Source organism: Rosa rugosa, chromosome 2 (genome assembly GCF_958449725.1).
Source record: "Rosa rugosa chromosome 2, drRosRugo1.1, whole genome shotgun sequence".
In the NCBI taxonomy this organism is placed as follows: Eukaryota; Viridiplantae; Streptophyta; class Magnoliopsida; order Rosales; family Rosaceae; genus Rosa; species Rosa rugosa.
In genome coordinates this window covers 3,959,791-3,985,545 of record NC_084821.1, presented here as the reverse complement: position 1 = coordinate 3,985,545, position 25,755 = coordinate 3,959,791, and the positions used below count along the sequence as shown (strand labels likewise).

Here is a 25,755-nt window from a genome sequence, read left to right as displayed (position 1 = left end):
TGAGATGACTCGCAGAATGGCATATATAACACAGTGAAAATGTTGCTGATATTCTCTTTCACAACTTTACAATGGCTTTTAAACTAATATATGCCTTATGCTTTCTACTTCTACTTCTACTACTACCATTTCCCACCCCTGCTCAAACTTACCATAATATATCGCTTAAATCGTCCCTTGTTGCAGGGGAAGATAGCAGTCCTTGGGCCTCACCATCCGGCGAATTTGCTTTTGGTTTCCAAAAAATTGGCAACAAGGGCTTCATACTAGCCATCTGGTTTGACAAAATACCTGAAAAAACTATTGTGTGGTCAGCCAATGGAAACAACTTGGCGGAAGAAGGATCAACTGTTGAACTCAACACATTTGGACAGTTAGTGCTCAATGATGCATCAGGAGAACAAAGGTTGCTATCTGACCATCACTCAACTCGAGGTACTAGAGTTGCCTATGCAGCCATGCTTGACTCAGGAAATTTTGTGCTGGCTGACCAAGAGTCAAACAATTTGTGGGAGAGTTTTGATCAACCAACTGATACAATCTTACCTACACAGACTCTCAGTATAGGTAGTGTTCTCTTTGCTCCCTATACTGCTACGAATTACTCAAATGGAAGATTCCAGTTAATACTAGAGTCTAATGGAAATGTTGTTCTATATACAACAAACTTTCCCTTGAATTCTACTAATTTCCCTTACCATACAAAAAAAAACATCCACAAGCAGGCATTCTGTAGATGCAGATAATACCTTTCAGGTCATCTTCAACCAGTCTGGTTCTATTTATGTTACCGACAGAAATAGAACCTTGCGTAGTATACTGTCACCTAAGACAGTTTCAACGCAGGATTTTTACCAGAGAGCAACTCTTGACTATGATGGAGTATTTAGGCACTACATCTACCAGAAGAACAATGTCTCAAGTGTTTGGTCCACTTTCTTCTTCATGCCTGAAAATATCTGCTGGCAACTAACAGAAGAGACAGGCGGTGGCGCATGTGGTTTCAACAGCATATGTAGACAAGATGAGAAAGGACCAACTACTTGTGAGTGCCCCAAGAATTACATATTTATTGATCCAAATGATGAGAGGAAAGGATGCAAGCAAAACTTTCTTCCCCAAAGTTGTGATGAAGCCTCACCAGAAACTGATCTTTTTGGATTTCAAGTGATGCTAAACACAGATTGGCCTAATGGAGATTATGAGCATTTTCAGCCAGTAACAGAGGAATGGTGCAAGAAAATATGCCTAAGTGATTGTTTCTGTGCCCTTGCCATTTACGATGGATCGAGATCCGATTGTTGGAAGAAGGGAATCCCTCTTTCAAATGGGAGGGTTGACCTCGGTGTTGGTTGGACATCTCTGGTCAAAATAAGATTACACAATTCTACCTGGAGACTGCCAGCTATTCCAGATGCAAAGATGAGACATACTTCAAATTTGGTTCACATTGGATCAGTGCTCGTGCTACTAATAACCTATTTGGTTGTTGCTATGATCACCTACTTGGTTGTTTCTCGTATCTACTCTAGGAAAGCAAAAGTCATTGACCTTTACCCAGTCAATCTAAAATGTTTCACTTACGTGGAGCTCAAGCAAGCTACAAATGGATTCAAGGAAGAACTAGGTCGTGGTGCTTTTGCGACAGTTTTCAAAGGAGTTTTAGCATGTGATAAAGGGAAGGTAGTTGCTGTAAAAAGATTGGACACAGTGGTTAGAGAAAATGACTGGGAATTCAAAGCTGAAGTAGGTGCAATTGGTGGAACAAATCACAGAAATTTAGTCAAACTACAAGGATTCTGCAACGAGGGGCAGCACCGAATTCTTGTGTATGAGTTCATGAGTAATGGCTCTCTAGCAAGCTTCCTCTTTGGAGAGGTGAGGCCAACGTGGTATCAAAGAAGGTTGATTGCCTTGGGAACTGCAAGAGGGCTCTTATATTTGCATGAGGAGTGTAGCAGCCAAATCATACATTGTGACATTAAGCCTCAGAACATTCTTCTAGATGACTCTTACACGGCAAGAATTGCTGACTTTGGAGTAGCCAAGCTTTTGAAAACAGACCAAACTCGAACAACGACTAGAATCAGGGGTACAAAAGGGTACGTGGCCCCAGAATGGTACAAAAGTTTGCCTGTCACAGTGAAAGCTGATGTTTACAGCTATGGTGTTTTGCTATTGGAGATTATTTTCTGCAGGAAGAATTTCGAGGCAGAGGCAGAGGATGATGATCAAATGATACTAGCTGATTGGGCATATAATTGCTATAAGCAACAGAAATTGCATCTGTTACTGCAGAATGATGATGATGAAGCGAAGGATGACATCAAAGCGGTGGAGAAGTCTGTGATGATTGCATTTTGGTGCATTCAGGAGGATCCATCAATGAGACCAACCATGAAGACTGTCACACAGATGCTTGAAGGAGTAGTTGAAGTGTCCGTCCCACAAAACCCGTCCTCATTGTATGCAATTTAAGTAATTGCGATTATAATTTTAACTCTGTTTTATTATGGACTCAAAACCAGCAACTTGGTTAGTCAGATAGTCCATGGAGCCAAGAAGAAGAATAAAAAATTATTTCTCCTCTTTTTCTTTTTCTGATTTGTGAATTTAATTGCAATAAGTTTTATGCTCTATACACAATGATTCTTAAACAGCAGCAACATACAGTAGTTTATGGCATAAGTATCATGAAAACATCCAACTACTTTTAAGTAAGGGAAATACTTCAGTACATTAATGTACCGATACATTAAGTAGACTAGGTTCAATACAGAGGTAGACTAACTCCATACATGTCTACCCATGTACTGAGCTAGTCTACCTCTGTATTGAACTAGTCTACTTGATGTATCGGTACATTAATGTACTTGAATCTTTCAAGTAATTCAAAGATCACTATGTAATGAGGGTAGCTCTCTGGTATTAATTCAACTGTTGGATTAAAAGATCATGAATAGGTATTTCACGTGATTTGAACATGATGCACATCCCATCCAAGTAAAGACTTGATGAAATACTAGACAAAATGGTCATTAGCTTTCAAGATGCTTACATAAAATTAATGTGCATAGTAAAGCACCCTGAACTATTTTGTTGTGTGGATCATTAAGCACTTGTTCTCTTTTATACCTTTGATTACTTGATAAGACTACAGCTCATACTTTTATGCTTCCAGGTCCATGTAGGCATAAACTCATTCAACGCTTCAACGATCATGCATGTCTAAATCTTTGGTTAGGCTATTAAGGTACGTATTAACTACGAACATATAAACTTGTAGAATGAGACAATTCAAGCTGATAGAGACACAGTTCATCCTATGAGGGAACTAATAAGGGTAGTGGTACTTAGAATTTTAATCACTAAAAAGCAATGAAATGATCTAAAAAACCCACAGGTCTCCATATCTATCGACTTAACTTTTACGACAACAGTTTATTCTCGTAATAGACAATTAACCAAAAACCAAACAGTGTATATGAACTAATCCTGAAGAGATTGCTGGTGTGCTGTAGTAGAATATATGTATGTAGTTCTTATTAGACTTATTCTAGTTTGCTATCTAACCTTGCTATTGTGTCACATATACCAAGGAAATCCGTTCGGCCTTTTAGCAAACTGATGGGGCTTTGGGACGGCAACCTACAAAAAATTCGAATTCTCTTTCAGTTAAAATATTAACAGAAAGATAGATAGGAAATATGATAGCTATAAGAAAGAGATATAATATGGCAAACAAAAGAACCTGCAAAATGAAACAAAATTGTTGATAAGTTTGTATGGATTGTGGAATTACTTCAATGGATTTTGTAGTATGACTCAGAGAAAGTGGACAAATACAGTGGCAGATAAAACAATGCAAATGATGTTCATATCTGTTTCAGAATTAACTCCTCTTAGCACTTGAGGAACATGTCCCTTCATACCATGGATTTTGAAATGCCATGTTCTTTATGCTTTCTATTTCTCCTTCTGCAACTTTCATTTTACACCATTGCTGATACTTACCAGAATATATCTTTGGGATCATCCCTCACTGCAGCGGATGATAACTCTTCTTGGCCCTCTCCATCTGGGGAATTTTCCTTTGGTTTCCAAAAGCTTGGTAATGATGGCTTCACATTAGCCATCGATCTGGTATAACAAAATACCTGAAAAGACTATTGTTTGGTCATTCAATCGTGACAATGCAGTTCAACCAGGATCGAAAGTAGAACTGAAGTTCGATGGGAGGTTCATACTGTATGATGTTGCAACAGGGAGTCAAACATTGATTGCTAATTGGTCTTCTGCTACTGGAGTTGCCTATGCATCTATGCTTGACACGGGGAATTTTGTGTTGACTAACCAAGACTCCATCATCTTGTGGGAGAGTTTTCAACAACCAACCGATACAATCTTACCCACACAGATTCTGAATAAAGGTAGCATGCTCCACGCACGCCTTACGCCAACAAATTACTCAAGAGGAAGATTTCAGTTTATGCTACAGTCTGATGGAGATCTTGTGTTTTACACAACGCATTTCCCATTAAATTACCATTATTTTCCCTACTGGGTTACCAAAACTAAGGGTAGTGGTTTTCAGGTCATCTTCAACCAGTCAGGCTATATTTACCTTACACACAAGAACGGAAGCATACTTCGTATGATATCAAACAACACAGTATCAATGGAAGATTTCTACCAAAGGGCAATTCTTGAGTTTGATGGAGTTTTGAAGCACTATGTCTACCCTAAAAGCACTAACTCAACTGTTGACAGGGCTTGGTCCTTTTTGTCTTATGAACCTCAAAATATCTGCACAGCAATTAAGAAAAGTGCAGGAGGTGGTGTCTGTGGGTTCAACAGCTTGTGTAAACATGATGAAAAAGGACTGAATACGTGCTACTGCCCCAGCAATTACACCTATATTGATCCAAATGATGAGCGCAAAGGATGCAAGCAAGACTTCGTACCCCAAAGCTGTGATCAAGCCTCACCAGAAACAGATCTTTTTGAATTTGAAGAGATGGTGAACACAGATTGGCCTCATGGAGATTATGATCAGATTCAACCAGTAGAGAATGAGCATTGGTGCAAGCAAAATTGCCTAGAAGATTGTTTCTGTGCCATTTTTTATGAAAAGAACAAGACTTGTTGGAAGAAGGGGATCCCTCTTTTGAATGGCAAGTTCGACAAGAGTGTTCAGTGGAAATTGCATGTCAAAAAAAGGAAAGACAGTTCTAATTCAACATTCCCCGGAGTCTCAGTTCCAAAAAAGAAAGATAAGTCAGCTTTAATCCTTGTTGAAGGAAAATCGACTTCGTGTGTCTTATCAAACTAGGAGTAGTAATAGGAGAGAAGGTTCTAGAATTCCTAATCCTACTCGGATTAGTATTCCTTGTAACATTAGAACATGTACTTTGTAATCCCTATATATAGGGCTCCTATTCTCAATAATATGATTACAATTCTCTCTACATTCTCTCTCGAATCTATTTTACTTAAACACGTTATCAGCACGAGCTTTAACCAAAAACCAAAAACCCAAAAATCTTCTTCATCACCGCAACTCCTAGCCCACGCTAGCCTCACCTACGCGCCCCTGCGCACATATCCCTGCGGCCCCTGCAGCACCGCTGCACGTCGGCTGCCCCTGCAGCATCAACGCACACCAACTGCATCCTTCTCCTTTCCTGTGCACGTCTGTCTTCTTGCAAGCCCCGAAACGTCTAGTTCGGAACCTCAGATCAAAATCCTTTCTTCATCAAAGTTGTTCGTCTCTGTCTCTTCCATCTGACCTCCGAATTTCAGCCTTATCGGAGTTGTTTTGAGACCTGTACACCAATAGAAGTGCAAGCTGTTCAGAAGAGAATCTGTTCCGAATTTCAACAAGTAAGTTTTTATAATTAAAGTTCCCGCTTTCAGAATTTAATTTCTCCTTCTTTTTCTTCGGGGACTTGCAACATCCCTTCTTCTACATCCCACCTTTCTTATAACGTGGGTTCGATTCTTGAGAAAGCGGAATCGTGGGGATTCACGCGATTAACGAACTAAGAGCGTTCGTAAGACTTCGGACTAAGAGCGTCCGTAAGCATCGAATTAACGAACTAAGAGCGTTCGTAAGCTACGGACTAAGAGCGTTCGTGAGCATCGATTTTGACCATTCAAACATCATTGTTTCGGTCTAATCCAATTATTCTTGGAAATCGATTTCTTGGTAGCATTAAGGCTCAGAAATTTTATATTAGTTTGCGTGGCAGCATTGACTCCGAAACTAATACGTTCTTGCTTTCCTCTTTAGGATGTAAGACTTGAACGAGCTCGATTTTACTCCATTGGATTCTACGGGCACGGGATATTTATTTGCTTACAATCCAAGAGCCCTGTTCTAAAGGAACCGCTCAAGACTCACAAACTGAGATAGAAAATTCCAGGGCATTTACCCTAATGAAGCGCCACATGAAGATGGCCCTCAAGTTTGAGTACATGAATGAGGATAACGCTAACAACCTTTGGGTTGCGCCTAGTGAATGTTTTAGTAACATTCACAACTTTCCGAACATAGAAGCAAGATGGAATAATATATGCTTCACTAAAACTTTGAAAGAGTTATGAAATATTGTTCGGAGGCTCTCTGCATCATATTATTTATGCATGCTTGTGGAAAAACACAAAAGAACAAATTGATTGAGAAAACCCTAACATGACCATAGGAGTCATGACGTTGAGGGTATAGGGTTGGACACCATGGCGCCACTTTTGGCCATGATTGCACTACTCCAACGCCATTGGTCCTAGAGACCATTTGTATTGTGTCAATACACCTCAATCAAGAGAGCATCCTCTTCATGGTATTTTATGGAGTACCTGATCAATGGTAATCAAGATATCGAGCCATAAAAGACTTCAAATCTGGCGATGAAGAAAGAATGCCGCAGATTTTTATATAGCATAGTCTTTTAATTTCCAAGAATTATGTAATGGCAATTATGCCTTAATCAATAAAATGACTTATTGGATTATCTCTTTTCCTCTAGGCGTACTCAATTAAGTATGATGTCTAGGAAAGTAATTGAGATTAGTGGTATTTAAGAGAGCTTCGCTCCACCGACATCTCTCTCTACTTCCCTGGTCATATTTAATTGGAATTACCGAACGAATTGAGTGACTACAATTTGTCTAAAGTTTGATTTTTATATTGGATTAGATTATGGTCACGAAACTTTGATGTAATCATTGGCTATTATTAATAAAGTATCGATCTATTTTATCTCATGTCGTAGACATATTTTTCGAACTTTATTACTTCAAATATATAAGAGCCAATGGTTTTCACGTGGAAACACATTGTGAGAATGGACAAGTGTTCCTTTGCATTACCTCTAATGACTACGGATATAAAAGAGTCTTAGAGAAACTTATGTGTCGATCTAGTGGGTTGTATGCAACCACTATTCGAGTAATTGAATCCAATCATGTTATGAGAGATGATTTATGGGATTCTGACACATATAGGCTTTGGCATGACCGTTTGGGACACCCAGGTCGTGATATGATGATCCGTATATTAAAGACTTCACACGGACATCCATTTTTCAGAACGAAAAGAAGTAAAACTCAGTTTTTTGGACACCGAAGGAGCCCCTGCACCTCACGGCGCCATTCACCAAGAAATCCGGCCATCCTTGGCCGGCGCCGCCATCCCCCTGCGGCCTCAGGGTGGCATTGACGCCACCAAGGCTCCTTTGTCTCCAAATTTTACTTCTCAAGTCAATTGTGACTTCGTGGCTCAACCAAAATCCTCATTGGTTGTTTCTAAAGCCCATCATTCGTTCTGCAAAGCCTGCTCTTTAGCAAAATTAGGATCAAGACCATCCTATGCAAAGGATACTAAAGAAAACATACCATTCTTACAACGAATCCAAGGTGATATTTGTGGACCTATTCAACCACCATGCGGACCATTTAGATATTTTATGGTGTTGGTTGATGCATCGACACGCTGGTCACATGTCATGCTATTGTCCACTAGGAATGCTGCATTTGCTAAACTCCTAGCACAGATTATTAAGTTAAGGGCTCACCACCCTGATCATCCTATTAAGTCTATAAGGTTAGACAATGCTGGGGAGTTTACATCAAAAACTTTTGATGATTATTGCATGTCCATTGGGATTGAAGTTGAACATCCAGTTCCTCATGTTCACACCCAAAATGGTCTCGCAGAAGCCGCCATTAAACGACTACAAATGGTCGCTAGGGCATTGGTAATGCGCACCAATCTCCCTATTTCTGCTTGGGGCTATGCAATATTGCATGCAGCCGTGCTTATTCGTCTGAGGCCTACTGCCACTCAACCCTTTTCTGCGTCCCAGATGGTGACTGGGTATGAGCCTGATGTCTCACACTTACGCATATTTGGGTGTGCAGTTTATGTGCCAATTGCGCCGCCACAGCGCACCAAACTGGGTCCTCAACGACGATTAGGCGTCTACGTTGGATATGATTCTCCAATGATTGTCCGCTACTTAGAACCCTTGACAGGCGATCTCTTTACCGCAAGATTTGCGGATTGTCACTTCGATGAGACAGTCTTCCCGTCGTTAGGGGGAGATAAGAACATGAATGTTCAACAGGAACGACAGGAATTGTCGTGGTCTGTCCCCACTCTGTCTCATCTTGATCCCCGAACCGCACAGTCCGAAATTGAAGTGCGGAGAATTCTCGATCTTCAGAACGTAGCAGAATTGATGCCTGATGCGTTTTCTGATATCGCTAAAGTGACGAGATCACATATACCTGCTGCAAACGTGCCTGCAAGGATTAATGTCCCTAAAATTAGAGGACATGACGCCATCTCAAGGTTACCAGAGCATGGCTCCAATGTCCCCACTCACAGTGATGGTGACGTTGTGGCTAGGCCCATGGCTCCTACCAGGAAGTGCGGGAGGCCTATAGGTTCGATGGATTCTCGCCCAAGAAAGAAAGCGAGTTTGGCACAAAATAATCCATTAATCATCGATGTGAATAATCCAGCTCATGAGAATATTCTGGATTATGGTTATGTCCAAGAGACATCATTGGGGGACTCTCCAATGTCAGAACCAACTCCAAAGAATAGAGAGATCTCCATAAATTACACTAGTGTACATGAGATGATGGATAGAAATTCTATGGCAATTGATGATGCATTTGCATATCATGTTGCAAAGGAATCATAGAATATGATGATATCGAACCTCGCTCTGTTGAAGAATGCCAACGAAGAGCGGATTGGCCTAAATGGAAAGATGCGATCTAGGCTGAATTGGATTCACTAGCAAAGAGACAGGTATTTGGGCCTATAACGCAGACACCCCCAGATGTAAAACCTGTTGGCCATAAATGGATATTTGTTAGAAAGCGTAATGAGAAAAATGAGGTGGTTAGATATAAAGCCCGCCTCGTGGCGCAAGGTTTCTCACAACGCCCTGCAATCGACTACGAGGAGACATATTCTCCCGTAATGGACGTTATAACGTTCCGCTACCTTGTCAGTTTGGTAGTTTCCGAAAAACTTGACATGCAGCTTATGAATGTGGTTACAACATATCTCTATGGGGATCTAGATTCAGAGATATATATGAAGGTTCCAGATGGACTTCAATTATCCAAATCAAGTGGCTCTAAACCACGGAGCGCGTTTTCAATAAGATTAAAACGCTCACTATATGGATTAAAACAATCCGGACGGATGTGGTATAACCGTCTAAGTGACTACTTGATTGGGAAGGGATATATTAATAACGAAATATGCCCATGCGTGTTCATTAAAAGAACAAGTTCCGGATTTGCAATCGTAGCAGTTTATGTCGATGACATGAACCTAATTGGAACTCTAGATGAGTTAAAGGAAACTGCTAAATATTTGAAATCCGAATTTGAGATGAAAGATCTTGGGAAAACACGGTTTTGTCTCGGTTTAGAACTCGAGCACCGTAGTGATGGGATTTTGATCCATGAGTCTGCATATACTCAGAAAAACCTAAGGCGCTTTAATGAAGATAAAGCAAAGCCTGTGAGTACTCCCCTGATCGGTCGTAGTCTTGAGCCCGGAAAAGATCCGTTTCGTCCAAAGGATGAGGACGAAGAACCATTAGAGGCCGAAGTGCCCTATTTAAGTGCAATAGGCGCATTATTGTACTTAGCTCAATGCACAAGACCGGATATCTCATTTGCAGTGAACTTGTTAGCTCGACATAACTCTGCGCCAACACGCCGCCATTAGATTGCTGTAAAGACAATCTTTCGATACCTAAGAGGTACGATTGATATGGGCCTATTTTATCCCTACAAAGAGAAGAGGAATGACGGAAGAATGGGATCGGACCCCATTAGGCATGGAGCCACCGCCACCCATGGTGGCCGGCCTCACCCCATCCCCCTCCATCAAAACGACAATGATGTTTTGATGGGTTTCGCTGATGCAGGGTACCTCTCTGACCCTCACAAAGGTCGCTCCCAAACGGGTTATGTCTTTACCATGGGAAGCACTGCGATATCTTGGAGGTCTACAAAACAGACCCTTGTTGCTACTTCCTCAAATCATGCAGAGATTATTGCTCTACATGAAGCCGTACGAGAATGTATATGGCTAAGGTCTATAATAAGACATATTCAAGGAAGTTGTGGTTTGAAGTCTACCACGGATGAACCTACATGCATTTATGAGGATAATGCAGCTTGTATTGAGCAAATGAAGTTAGGTTTCATCAAGGGCGACAACACCAAGCACATATCGCCTAAGTTCTTTTATAATCAGCAACCACAATCACTTCTAAAGATTGAAGTGAATCAAATCCGATCAGAGGATAATGTAGCGGACTTATTTACTAAGTCGTTACCTAAATCCACCTTCGAGAAGCATGTGAAGAGCATCGGATTGAGAAAGTTATCCGAACTACCACGATTGTAGCAATCAGGGGGAGATATCGACATCAGGGGGAGTTATGATGTCTACATGTTTGATCTCGAAGAGTGAAGGACGTGTTGTGCTCTTTTTGTCCTTCGACCAGGGTTATTTTTATCCCACAGGGTTTTTGTTACCTGGCAAGGTTTTTAACGAGGTAACGAATGAAGCGTCATCACCAAGTTTGAAGCGGCACAAGGGGGAGTGTTGAAGGAAAATCGACTTAGTGTGCCTTATCAAACTAGGAGTAGTAATAGGAGAGAAGGTTCTAGAATTCCTAATCCTACTCGGATTAGTATTCCTTGTAACATTAGAACATGTACTTTGTAATCCCTATATATAGGGCTCCTATTCTCAATAATATGATTACAATTCTCTCTACATTCTCTCTCGAATCTATTTTACTTAAACAATACTAACCTTTTTTGTTATTTCACGAATATATTATAGAAAAGCACTGGTGAGTGGTGAGCAAACTCTACCCAGTCCTTCAAGGCATCAATCCAAAATGTTTCACTTACATGGAGCTAAAAGAAGCTACCAACGGATTCATGGAAGAACTGGGTTGTGGTGCTTTTTCAACAGTTTTTAAAGGAGTTTTAGCATCTGATGATGGGAGATGCATTGCTGTCAAAAGATTGGACACAATAGCACGAAAAGACGACTTGGAGTTCAAAGCCAAAGTAAGCTCAATTGGCAGAACAAATCACAGAAATCTAGTCCAACTACTTGGATTTTGTGATGAGGGGCAACACCGGCTTCTTGTATACAAGTTTATGAGCAATGGCTCTCTAGCAAGCTTTCTTTTCAGAGAGTGAAGGCCAAACTGGTATATAAGAAGGGACATTGCCTTGGGAACTGCAAGAGGGCTCTTTTATTTGCATGACGAATGCAGCAGCCAGATTATACATTGTGACATTAAGCCTCAAAACATTCTACTAGATGACTCTTTCACAGCAAGAATTGCCGACTTTGGAGTAGCAAAGCTTCTGAAAACAGACCAAACCCGAACTACTACTACTAGAATAAGGGGAACAAAAGGGTATGTGGCACCTGAATGGTTCAAGAACTTGCCTATCACAGCAAAGGTGGATGTTTACAGTTACGGCATTTTGTTATTAGAGATCATTTGCTGCAGGAAGAAATTTGACGAAGAGGCAGAGGATGAAGATCAAATGATACTAGCTGATTGGGCATATGATTGCTACAGGCAAAAGAAACTGCATCTGTTATTGGAGACTGATGATGAACAAGCAACAGATGACATGAAGACGATGGAAAAGTATGTGATGATTGCCTTTTTGTGCATTCAAGCTGATCCATCCCTAAGACCTACCTTTCTCTCAAAAAAACTACGGAAAAATTCAAACTCAAGATATGATCGGAAAGTGGATTCTACAAGTAATCCTTAAAAATAACCACAAAAATGAATTCCTTAGTGGAAGGGCTATGAAAGTATGAGTTATGTGTATACACACACAATTTTAGAAGTAGAATTTAGAATAACAGTTGTGATTAATGAGTGGTACAAGGCATGAGACAGTTCCAAAAACATGATAATTGTGTGTGTATACACATAACTCATACTTTCATAGCCCTTCCACTAAGGAATTCATTTTTGTGGTTATTTTTAAGGATTACTTGTAGAATCCACTTTCCGATCATATCTTGAGTTTGAATTTTTCCGTAGTTTTTTTGAGAGAAAGGAGGTCAGAATTTTTCCGTAGTTAAAAGTGAGTGAAAAATTTGAGAATTTAATGCCAAATTCAAGAAGTATTTTAAAGTTTAAACAATGGTTACTTCTTAGGGTTCAATCTACAAAATAAAATAAAAAATAATAATAAGAATAATAATAGTAATAAAATAAAAAAGAAGATATGATTAGTGTTTTTTTTTTTTTTTCAGATTTTCTTATAAGTGACTGGAACTGATTGAGATACCCCTTTCCCATATACCCTTCTTTCTCTCTTTGATTTGGATGGTTCAGGTTTCAGGGTTATAATTGAGAGCGTGACGATTCAACTTCCAGCGGAGATTGATGTTATTGATACTGTTCATCTGGTTTCAAGCAATTAATCTATCAAGGTAACCCCCTTCTTCTTGTTGATCAACTAATTAAGAAGCATGGTTCTGTTTTTACCTGTGACCAGAGACTATGCAATTGACACTGATAGTTTTAGACTTTTATGCTTCCACATATCCATCAAATCATTTTCAAATGTCAAAGATCATGTCTTGATTTTTCGTTAGGCATCTTTGAAGTATTATGACTATGCATCAGTACAAGCTCATAGCATCAGAGAAGCCTAGAGACAAAACAACAGTTTATTCTCTAAGACGGTAAACTAAAGACCAAGGCATCTCTATGAAATTTTAGTGTTGAAGTACAAAAAAATAATATTTGGGCATACACGCAGATATGCATATATTTTATGTGTGTGTATATATATGTAGTCTTATGAGATGTTATTTGAATTGGCAATCTAGCTTTAGTGTTGTATTCTGTCCATCAAGGGGAAGACATCATTTTGTTTGGCCTGTTAGCGGGCTAATGTCACTATAGGGCGGCAAGACAAGAGCATAAATATACTTGTAGGACCTAGATAGAATGCAGATTATTGCTCTTTTAGTTGAACATATTGTCTGTAGCTCGAGCTGTCCTCTGCTGCAGATGATTATAGTTGATTAGCTTAATGCAGCTGAACTTTACTTTTCAATATATAATAAAGGATATGAAAAACTATAGATATAAGAAGCTGCAGAAGTGACAAATTGTCGACAATTCCAATGGACTGTGGATGACTTAGAAAATTTGGACAGTAAATAGAGCAAATTTTATATAAATATAAGGAATTGATCTTCATATTTTGATAACTTGATTCATAGTTAACTTCTCTAAACACTAGAGAAGTATTCTTCTTCACACCATGGCTTTTGCACTATCATATTCTATATGCTTTTTACTAATCCTTCTACAACTACTATCATTTTCCACTATGGCTCAAACTTACAAGAATATATCTTTGGGTTCATCTCTCATTGCACAGGAGAACAACTCTTTCTGGGCCTCACCATCTGGGGAATTTGCTTTCGGTTTCCAAAATATTGGTAATGATGGATTCTTACTAGCCATTTGGTTTAACAGGATACCAGAAAGAACTATTGTCTGGTCAGCCAATGGCAACAGTCTAGTGCAGAGAGGATCCACAGTTGAACTCACCTCAGATGGCCAGTTGCTGCTCATTGATATCGCAACAGGCAAAGACATTTCGGTTGCTTCTTCAGCTGGAACTAGAGTTACCCATGCAGCCATGCTTGACTCAGGAAATTTTGTTCTGGCTAACCAGAATTCAATCAGTTCGTGGGAGAGTTTTAATCGACCAACTGATACAATCCTGCCCACACAGACTCTTAGTAAAGGTAGCATACTCTATGCTCCCTATACGAAAACAAATTACTCAAAAGGAAGGTTCATGCTTACACTGCAATCTGATGGTAATTTTGTGTTTTATACAACTTTTTTCCCATTGGATTCTCCTAATGTTGATTACTGGTACACGGAAACTGAGGGTAGTGGCTTTGAGGTCATCTTCAACCAGTCTGGCTCTATTTATGTTACAGCGCAGAATGGAAGCATACTTTATGTGTTATCATCAAATGCAGTTTCAACGCAAGATTACTACCAGAGAGCAACTCTAGATTATGATGGAGTTTTGAGGCACTATATCTACCCCAAGAGTAACTCAAGCATAGAAAAGGCTTGGTCCACTTTGGTCTTTACACCTCCAAATATCTGCACATCAGTGTTGGAAATTACAGGTGGTGGTGCATGTGGATTCAACAGCTTATGCAGAAATGATGATCTTGAAGGACCAAGTTGCCAGTGCCCCGATGGTTACAACTTCACTGATCCGAATGATTTGTTGAAAGGATGCAAACAGGGCTTTGTTTCACAAAGTTGTGAGGAAGCATCACAGGAAACAGATCTTTTCTATCTTCAAGAAATGCGAAGTACAGATTGGGCTACAAGTGCTAACTACGAGTACTTTCAGCCAGTAACTGAGGATTGGTGCAGACGGTCTTGCCTAGGTGATTGTTTTTGTGACATTGCCTTTTACAAAGACCAGATTTGTTGGAAGAAGAGTATTCCTCTTTCGAATGGGAGAATTGACCGCAGTAGCGATTGGAAAGCTCTGGTCAAAATCAGGAATCAGAATTCCAGTTCGAGGATTACAGGAGCAGAAACAGGAAAGAAAGATAATTCGGCTTTGATCCTCCAGGGATTGGTATTCCTGATCAGTAGCTCACTGTTTGTGTTCCTCTGCTTGATAGCAACATGTTTGCTTGTCTATCGTATATATCATAGAATTGCAAAGGTGAGTAAACTCTACCCCACCATTGAAGGTGTTAATCTCAGATGTTTCACATACATGGAGCTAAAAGAAGCTACTGATGGATTCAAGAATGAACTCGGTCGTGGTGCTTTTGCAACAGTTTTCAAAGGAGTTTTAGTGTCTGATAATGGGAAATATGTTGCTGTAAAAAGGTTAATGGACACTATGCTTAGAGAGAATGATCCAGAGTTCAAAGCCGAAGTGAGCACAATTGGCAGAACAAATCACAGAAATCTAGTCCAATTACTAGGCTTCTGCAACGAGGGGCAGCACCGAATTCTTGTATATGAGCTGATGAGCAATGGCACACTAGCAAGCTTCCTCTTTGGGGAGTCGAAGCTAAACTGGCACCGCAGAAAGCAAATTGCCTTGGGAATTGCAAGAGGGCTCTTGTATTTGCATGAAGACTGCAGCAGCCAGATTATACATTGTGACATCAAGCCTGAGAACGTTCTTCTAGATGACACTTTCACAGCCAGAATTGCAGACTTTGGATTAGCCAAGCTTTTGAGGACGGATCAAACTCGAACCATCACTGCAATCAGGGGAACAAAAGGTTATGTGGCTCCTGAATGGTTCAAAGCTTTGCCTATCACTGTTAAGGTGGATGTTTACAGCTATGGAATTTTATTGTTAGAGATTATCTGCTGTAGGAAGAATTTTGAAGCGGAGGCGACTGATGAAAATGAAATGATATTAGCTAATTGGGCATATGATTGCTATAACCAGAGAAAACTCCATTTGCTACTGGACAGTGATGATGAAGCAATGGATGACATAAGGAAGATGGAGAAGTGTGTGATGACTGCATTATGGTGCATTCAACAGGATCCATCGCTGAGACCTACGATGAAGGATGTCACGCAGATGCTTGAAGGAACTGTTGAAATCTCAATTCCACCAAATCCATCCTTTTCGTAAGTTCAATTTATCCTTGGAATTGTATCATATTCATAAGTGAAAAGGAAGAAAAGCTTTTCATTTCTATGAAAGAAACCAAGATATATAACAAATGAATTCTATTTGGTACCATAGTTGCAGTCAATTATTATGGTTCATAAGATTGAAGATGGAATTTCTTTTTATTGAAATATTAGAGCATCAAGCAGATCTTCATATTTAGTGTGCTAACTCAACTCAAGTTATACCAGGAACAATCTGATCTTTGTATCTATCACAATTAACCAAACAACAGATTAGATTGTCTTTGGTATAAAAGACATTCATATTTATTGTTGCTAACTCAGATGTTTAGTGTTGCCAACTCAACAGATGAGATAATCTGAGCATTACGCTTGCCCTTGGTATGCTAACTCAACAGATAAAAGATACGCCAATGCCATGCCGGAGGAAATATTATCAACCAAACAACTCTAAAACCCTACCATATCCATAGCAGCTGAAAGATTTTTATGCATGTTCACCCTAGCAGCAGTAGCTGCTGGTTGTGGTGTCAATAGATAATATATTCCCTGTTGAATGCCATATAGTAATAAAGTTGCATTCTGCAGACCTTTGGGAGTGAACTGCAAGTCCAACTGTCCAAGCATGCCAACAAGGCATACGAAATGAAGGTCAAGGAAAATTATCACTTCTTTTATCAGTATGTGCATTTACTATTAATAATTTTGTTCTCTAGTCTGCTACACACACACACGTCCTTTTTACATTGCAACTGATTACTAAAATCAGAGAAACAAAAAAGGTCTTGTCTTGATCATTTTATGTTTTGGAACTATGTGTCAAGCACTAGGCCAATAACCTTAACATACAACACTTTTTACACAACGAAAAAAAAAAATTCGTTGTGTGATGTGGGAAAGTGAATCACACAACATGTTTACTAAACTTACGTTGTATAAGCTGGTTAAAATTCTGAATTTTTTTTTTAGAAGGTCATTGCACAACGGTTACAAGAATAATCTGTTGTGTGAACAAAAAAAAAAATGCGGCGGATTTCCCTCCTAGATGGACTCAAATTTGGCTCCAAATTGTACCCTAGATGCCACTAAATTGTACAACAGTTTAGTTACTTGTGTTGTAGGAGTGTACTTGCAAATCATCATACAATGATTTTTAATGTGCCGTTGTGCAAGTGAGTGGCAAAATTTGGAGAAGTCTCCAAAATGCCATTCATTCTCTCCCCAAAACGAGTAAATTTGGCTTCAATGGTTTGTTATGCTTGCAAGTTCCTACAACACAATGAACTATTCTATTGTGTGATTGAGAAATATCTAACCTCAGCGCCAAAACTGAAATTTTGACTGCACAGGCGGGAAATTTCCATCTTTGTTCCCTCAGCTTTGCTACACTTCAGACAACATATATAACTCTATTTGTTGTCTGAGTAATTAAAAAAAAAAAAATTAATGCGTGGTGCCTTATACAACTCGAGGGCACCATTACACACACTTTCGTTTTTCAAGTCTAAGACTCTAAGAGCAAAACCCAGAGCCTTTCTTCACTTCGAGCAAAAAATCCCGAGCCTTCCATCTCTCACTCCCACTTTGGCCTTAGAGAGTTTTCATGTTATGCGTGTTTGTTTGTTTGATCAATTGAAACTTTTAGCTATGATAGAGTAAGTGGGTTGTTTACATCTGCTGATTTCATGTTTTATATGCTTATTTGTTTGTTTGATCAAATTGTATTATTTGTTTGTTTTGCTTACACATATATTATAGCTCTGCTTCTCTTAGTGTACAAGGCTTGGTAATGTTACCTTGCAATGTTTTCTTCTATTTTAGCTTTAATTAGTTTGAATCATTCCTTCATAACCTTGAATTTTGCTTATTCTATTTGCAGGTTTGGGAATATCTAGTGAAATGTTGCCTAAAGAGTCACTAAGTGATCAAGCATGGAATACCAAGCAATGAAGCAAAATATATTTTCTTTCATCATGTAAATTCAGCTAGCTAGGAAACTTTATAGCAATGACATGTTACTTGGATTCAATATTTGGTGGATATATTGGAATTTTATTGATGTATCACATTGCTTTTGGCGTAAATATTAATCATTGTTCATTGGATAATGATTTCAAGCACTAATATAGTTAACTTCACATAATTAGCCACTGTTCATTAGGTAAAATGGAGCATTATTATCAATGCACAAAATCCAGAAAAGACGATTATCACACCAGAATTTCTAATGTTCATACAATGAATCCTTATATAACATGCAACGGTTCTAATAAACATATGTTGTCTGATTTACAATCACACAACTGTAATAACTAGAATACGTTATCTAAAACTAACACACAACAATAAAATTTCCAAAAGTGAAGTGTGAGGATAACTCATACAACAGAGAAAATAAAATGCTGTTGTCTGATTCGCCTTTCATACAACGGCTCGGAAACAACTTTCGTTGTGTGAATGATGCCAATGACATGTGCAGCATGACTGCGCGGCAACTGTGGCTGCCATCTGCCGAGAGAAGGCACAACAGTTTTAACCAAATAAGTGTTGACTGTTTGTGATTCACACAACGGGTTTCCACCGTTGTGCCATTTTTCATCACACAACGCTCCGATACACAACGGAGATCGTCCAAATCACACAACGAATTTGGTCCGTTGTCTGTTCACTTTTTTGGCCTAGTGAAGTATTTATGTCCACGTATGACTTTTCATGAGAGTATTAAGATACATAAAGAAAGGAGATTTAAAAACCTTGGACAAATATATGTTTTAATAAAGATATCTGCATATTATACCAGAAAAAAATATATATATATATATATCTGCATAGATATGTGTTATAAACTGTGACCGGGACAAATTTTGAATCACTTATGCCAAGCTTTCTTCTCGAGAAAATGAGCGCACCACACTTCCATTCCAGATATTCGCTTCTTTCCTTTAAACTTTTCTTCGTGCGAATACCTCTAGAATCTTCAAGTGGAAAGTCGAAAAGCAACAATATATGTTCTTTTTTTTTTTTTTTTGATATGTTCTTATATATAAAGATATCTGCAAACATATCTGCGTAGATATTTCTTATAAACTGTTGTCGGGACGAAATTTGTATCATCTATGGTCAATAAAATGAGTGCACCACACCTCCATATCAATTCTTCACTTCTTCCCTTTAAAACACTTTTCACTACATTTGCTTGATTATATAATGTTCTTCACATAAATGTATGTACATAACTGATAATTTACATATTTTCCTCCACCTTCCATATGACAAGGTGAAGTCTTTTACCGTCTACAAATGGATGTCCTTGTTCATCACCATGTCTTGCAAAAATCAGTTTTGATAAATTTTTGGTATGCATATTGATACTTGTGGAAGCTAGGACTAAGTTCCTAAAAATCTAGCCAAGGATATTGTCCTTGAAATAGTATAGTCTATTTAATTGGTCAAATAGTCCTTGTCTGATCATTTTTCTTTCAGTCAACTTCATAGATCCGACCAACAAAGAAAAAACACTTCATGAACAAGTCTAACAAGAGCAATCGTAGACAAATGTCAAAACTTCTGCTATATAGTGATCTTATTGTTAATTACAGATACAGAAGTTTCTTGGTCAGTTTCTGCAGAAGTTATAAAAATCTCTAAGCTGCACATTGGACTAGTTGATGTTGATTACTCGATCCTTCCCCTAGTTTTCAATAAATAGATGATTAAATTAATGATGCCAATGTTTGAACACCAATAACCTTAAAAATTTCAAGATGTAAGCTCCTATAGGTGAAAAACTGATATAAGTAAGCAGCAGAAGTGGTCATATTTTTTTTTTTAAGGGGTTTGGAACCCAGCTAAGCTGGGAGGCTCATCCCCACACCTGACTTATTGTATATATTATAATGAAAATGATGCAAAGACGGGGACATAGAGCCTTGACCTCTAGCAATATTACAAACATCCTCATAGAGTGCATCCCGAATAATAACACGAGGCTCATCTAACCAAACATCATTTAGAAAATTAAAGCTAGCAAGGTGTGCTAATCTATGAGCAACATATTGCAAAAGAAACATTCTTCTTTGTTCCATGGCTTTTCAACAACAATATGCTTTATGTTTTCTTCATATCCTTCTACTGCTACCATGTTCCATCTTTGCTCAAACTCATATATCATTAGGCTCATCCCTTACTGCACTAAATGATAACTAATCCTGGCCATCACCATCTGGTGATTTTGCTTTTGGCTTCCGAAAAATTGGAAAAGAAGGCTTTTTATTAGCCATCTGGTTCAATAAAGTGACAGAAAGAACTATTGTTTGGTCAGCCAATGGTAACAATTTAGTGCCTGAGGGATCCAAAGTTTGAACTTACCAGTGACGGCAAGTTTATGCTAAATGATGCAACTGGTAAACAAATATGGATGGTTGAATCTTCTGGTACTGGAGTTGCCCATGCTCGACACCGGAAATTTTGTGCTCGTTGACCTCAATTCAATCAATTTGTGGGAGAGTTTTGATGTACCAACTGATACAATCCTATCAATTAAGTACCAACACAGTCTCTACATCAAAACAGCACACTCCATGCTCGATTGTCAGTAGCAAATTACTCAAGAGGAAGATTAACTAGGATATGATGGAAATCTTTTGCTTTCCACAACATATTTCCTGAGATTGCTGCAACATCATATTTCCTCTCATTTGAAAACAACATGGCCGGCCTAGTTACTTACTGGACTATTTAATTGGTCATACCCCTGTCTGATCATTTTAAGGTTTTAGTCAAGTATTGGGGTTCCTTTAAAGGAGTTTTGTCCCTTTACACCAATTTTAGAGATTTTTTTTCCCCTTTACACCACTCACTAACTTTTTTTCCCACTTACCCATAATAACAACTCTTATAAGTTTTTTTTTTTTTTGAGAGAAATAGTCAACCACTTTATTAATAATAAGAGTTAATTACTGTTTACTCCCTATACTTTTAGGGTTTCGTCGTTTCAGTCCCTGACATTCGAATTTCACCTAAAAAGTCCCTAAACTCTCAATTTCCTCTCAATTCGTCCCTATCGTCAACCTTCAGTCAAAATTGTCTGTTAAGATGCTAATGTGGCAACTTGAGTCGACACCTGGCGCCACTTGAGTCGACACCTGGCTCCACGTGGATCCACGTCGGTTGTAAAATGACGAAAACAGCCCTGCCTCTATTACGGTGCGTTCGATCTGATATAGTCGAAATCAGATCCTAAACTCCCAAGAAACCCTAAAAAATCGATTTTGTAGATCCGTTCTCAATCTCTTCCAAGTTCCAAACTCCCAAAAAACCCAGATCCGGCAACATTGCAAATCGAAAACCCAGAACCTATCATGTTACTAGGAGCGAGGAAGGCAACCTGAGTCGAATCGATTTTGTGAGAACGGAGCTAATCTCTTCCAAGTTCCAAACTCCCAAAAACCCAGATCCGGCAACATTGCAAATCGAAAACCCAGAACCTATCATGTTACTAGGAGCGAGGAAGGCAACCTGAGTCGAAGAAGAGCGATGTTTTGTGGTGGCGACATAGTCGCGAACGATGCTGATTTGTGGGTTCCTCGAGCTACAGACCGGGAGAATGAGAAGGATGAAATCCCGAATTATGGTAAGTTTTGGAGGGGAACTATTCATCTCCGATATGAAGGGATTGAAGATGACGAAATCTAGGGTTTTGAAATACAAAATTGGGGGTTTTTAAATTGGTTAGGCCTTCTGTTTCTGGGTTATTGCAATGGGATTGCTGGTAGCTAAAAATGGTTTTTCTTAGTGTGGTGATGGTTTCGAGTGCTAGGGTTTGATTAAAATTTGAGGATATGGTATGCTTTATGGGTTTCTGCCTTTCTGGGTTTCGAGAAAGATGGCTTATTGTATTGAGTGGTAATAGAGATTGTGCCTACTATGTGTGTGGGTTTAGTGAATTGAGATTTGCATTCGGTGGTTGTTGAATTTGCTAGGTTGGCTTTTAATACTGTCGAAATTGTGGTTGGATGTGTAGGTTTGGCTTTTAATATTGCTGTTTCTGTCTGGTTTCTGGTTGTGGTCCTAGTTTGGCTTTTAGTAAAGTAAAGAATTGTGCTTGTCTTTGTCTCCCATGTGTGAAGAATATTGGCCCTGTAAAGCCTTTTTTGTTTGGTTCCTTTTTGTTTTCAGTTATTCATGGAGGCAGTTTGGTTAAGTGTTTTTTGCATTGACTAAATGTTTTTGGTTGACCATTTTCATTGACTAACTATTTTTAATTGACCATATGCATTGACCAACCATTTTCATTGTTGAATTTGCAGAACATCCAGACTATTTTACGGTTAAAGTTTATCATGGAGGGTGCTTGAGGCAGGGCACATATGTTGCTGGAAAGGTGGATTACTTTGATAACGTAGACAAGGACAAGATGTCCCTTGTAGAGGTTGACAACATGGCTAAGCAACTGAATCCGGGATATGAACACCAAAGAATCGATTACTGGTATGGGATGAAACTGATGAGTTGATGAAATTGGAAACAGATGCAGACGTGATGGTTATGTGTACAGCTATTCCCCATTGGCGGTTGATCATACTTTATTTGGACCACATGGAGCTTAAAGGGGTGTTTGGGGAAGAGGATGAGGATTGCTTCATATTTGAAGATTTCTTTTTCAGTCAAAAAGGTAGTTGTGGGGTGGTCATAGAAGAATTACCGGATGAACCAACAAAAAAGCCAGGTGTGGTGATTAAGGAGATATCAAATGAACCAATACCAGGAAGAAGCAAGGGAATTGAGATCAGAGAGGTTGACCAAGACCATGTACCAACTCAAGCAAGCACAGCTTGTGGTCTTAATCCAAAGGACAAGGGAAAACAGAAGCTGTTGGAGTATACTTCAAGTGGTAAGCAAGGCTCAACTGGAGGGAAAGTCACAAGTGGTGGAGGGTAGTCTAGCGTCCAAAGGCAATCTAGTGTGCAAGGGCAGTCTAGTGTGCAGGGGCTGTCTAGTGGTGTAGAGAATGAAAGTTCAGGTCTTCATGATGTAAATATCGATTACTTCAATGCTATTCAGACCTTTGGTGGGTTGGAAGGGGTTTCTGATGATGGGGGCAGTGAGGAAGGGGTTTCTGATGAAGATGACAGTGAGGAAGTCAGTTCTGGTGAAGATGGCAGTGAGGATGATGACTATGACCCCCAGGCCAATGATGAGGAGTATGAACAGTATGGTGATGAGGACAATGAGGATTGGATGGAAGGAGTTGTGCATGAAGAAGCTACACAAAGAACACCTAAGGCTGGTGTAAAGCTTACTAGTAGTCAAAGGGAAAGTGAGCAAGAAAATGTGACTGAGTTTGAAGATAATGAGGCCATGTTTGGTTTTCAAGATTCTGATGATGAGAATTTGGGTTTTACCATAAATTCCGATGGGGAGCTTGAAGATGAAGGACTGGAATTCAATCCCAAATCCGACATGAAGAAACCAGAATTTAAACTAAAACAGAAGTTTGCCACAGTTCAAGTATTGAGAGATGCATTGAGGGAGCATGCTATTCAAGGTGGATGGGAATATATCTTCATCAAGAATGATAAGACAAGGCTGCGGGTTGTATGCAAGGAGGACAATTGTCCCTTATTTCTGTTTGCTTCCAAAATGCAGCATGAGAGCACTCTCATGATCAAGGGATATGATGGTACACACAAGTGCACAAGAAAATTTAACAATAGCATGGTGAAGCTTAGATATTTGACAGCAAAGTTTAAGGACCAGATTGTGGTTAATGAGAGTGTGAAGCCAGGTATGAAAGTTCAAAGTCTAAATGTGTTGTCCATTTGTGTTGCTTAATTATGTTTGCAGTTGTGTTGCTTTACCATATATTAAAGAGTTGACTGTTTGTTTTTGCAGAATCTCTTGCAAAAACAATGTCCTCAACCATTCGAGCAAGGGTTTCCAACTCAATGGCATATAAAGCTAAAAGGCAAGCTCTGTTGGAATATGAGGCAAGCATTCGAGAGCAATATGCAAGGCTTTGTGATTATGGCAGGGAGCTTCAAAGGGTTGATCCAACAACCTCTATTGATATTAAGTGTAGTTTTCCTAAGGGTAGCAAGAGGCCAGTTTTTAAACGGATGTATATTTGCTTGGGAGCTCTAAAAAATGGCTTCAAGGCTGGATGCAGATCTGTCATTGGACTAGATGAGGCACACCTGAAGGGACCTTTTGGGGGGCAACTGTTAATAGCTGTAGCAATTGATGCAAATAACACATCATGGGTGGTTGCATATGCGATGGTGGAGCTGGAAACCAAGGATGCATGGATCTGGTTTCTGGAGTTATTGGTGAAGGATCTGGACATTGAACATGAAGGAAGGGGTTGGGTGTTTATAAGTGATAAACATTTAATACCTGCATTTGAAGAGGTAGTCTCAAGGGCTCACATTAGATTTTGTGTGAGGCATATGTGGACAAATTTCACAAAGCTCTTTCCGGGAAAGGTCATGAAGGATCAAATGTGGGCTTGTGCCAAGGCAACCACCTTGCCTTATTTTCAGAAAGAAATGAATGAGATGAAAAGCCTAGATGATGATGCCTACAAGTGGATGACAGGTACTTTTTTGTGCTTTTACTTGCAATGTTCCATTTTTCTATTTTCTTTACAATATGATGTTTTTTATCACAATCTAATTGATTATGTTTGCAGCACCCGAGAGACCAGCTATACATTGGTGTCAGGCTTTCTTCAACACAGATGTGGACTGTGACATCATGATTAACAACATCTGTGAGAGTTTCAATGCCTGGATATTAGATGCTAGGGGTAAGCCCCCTGTGACTATGTTTGAAGAATTAAGGGTGAAGCTAATGAGACGGATTGCAGTGAGGAAGGAAAAAATGGAAGGATAGCATGGGAATATCTGCCCCAAGCCAAGGGCTATTATAGAGACAAACAAGGAAAAGGCTGTTGTGGATTGTATTGCAACATTCAATGGTGGAGACATTGCTGAGGTTGACAATATTGAGGGATCAAAGAATGTTGTGAACCTTGCAATGAGGACATGCACTTGCAGGAGGTGGGACTTGACTGGAATTCCCTGCAAGCATGCTATTTCTGCCATTTACATGAAGAGGGAAGACCCGGCCGGATGATTATGTGGCAGCTTGCTATCTCAAGAAGACCTATATGAGTATCTATAGCAACCTGGTCCAGCCTGTTAATAGCATGGATTTATGGTTTAGAGGTGAGGATCCACCTATCTTACCCCCCAAATATACAAGGCAACCTGGAAGACCAAAAACAAAAAGATTCAAGCATGCTTCAGAAAAGGTGACAGATGGTGGTGTTAAACTAGGAAGGGTACAAAGATCGCTGAGGTGTCGTAATTGTGGCCAAGTTGGTCACAACATCAAAAGTTATCAAAGACATTTACCCCCAAAAGAAAAGAAGACTGCAGCATTGAATAGGAAGAGGAAGAATTCCAATGAGGAGGGACAAACTTCTGAAAATCAGGTA

The 25,755-nt window shown here is 39.3% G+C and overlaps 3 protein-coding genes, 1 long non-coding RNA gene and 1 pseudogene across 4 annotated transcripts; all 5 read left to right on the top strand.

The window, feature by feature from the left end:
- The first annotated feature begins 89 nt into the window (after positions 1 to 89).
- On the top strand, positions 90 to 2,552 carry LOC133733125 (G-type lectin S-receptor-like serine/threonine-protein kinase LECRK3). Its single transcript, XM_062160728.1, has one exon. The coding sequence runs from the start codon at positions 946 to 948 to the stop codon at positions 2,476 to 2,478; it is 1,533 nt and encodes a 510-aa protein (XP_062016712.1). The 5' UTR covers positions 90 to 945; the 3' UTR covers positions 2,479 to 2,552.
- Positions 2,553 to 3,933: 1,381 nt separating this feature from the next.
- On the top strand, positions 3,934 to 12,351 carry LOC133730191 (G-type lectin S-receptor-like serine/threonine-protein kinase LECRK3; annotated as a pseudogene).
- A 1,479-nt stretch (positions 12,352 to 13,830) lies between these two features.
- On the top strand, positions 13,831 to 16,424 carry LOC133733075 (G-type lectin S-receptor-like serine/threonine-protein kinase LECRK2). The gene has a single exon (XM_062160684.1). It carries the CDS (start codon positions 13,867 to 13,869, stop codon positions 16,252 to 16,254), a length of 2,388 nt encoding a protein of 795 aa, XP_062016668.1. The 5' UTR covers positions 13,831 to 13,866; the 3' UTR covers positions 16,255 to 16,424.
- A 1,433-nt stretch (positions 16,425 to 17,857) lies between these two features.
- LOC133728811 (uncharacterized) lies at positions 17,858 to 18,364 on the top strand. The gene is made up of 2 exons (XR_009856018.1): positions 17,858 to 17,911; positions 18,136 to 18,364. It is a non-coding gene; the product is annotated as an uncharacterized LOC133728811 (long non-coding RNA).
- Positions 18,365 to 23,495: 5,131 nt separating this feature from the next.
- LOC133730190 (uncharacterized) lies at positions 23,496 to 25,391 on the top strand. The gene is made up of 4 exons (XM_062157826.1): positions 23,496 to 24,042; positions 24,150 to 24,851; positions 24,946 to 25,062; positions 25,186 to 25,391. The coding sequence occupies exons 1-4, from the start codon at positions 23,496 to 23,498 to the stop codon at positions 25,389 to 25,391; spliced, it is 1,572 nt and encodes a 523-aa protein (XP_062013810.1).
- Positions 25,392 to 25,755: the final 364 nt, after the last annotated feature.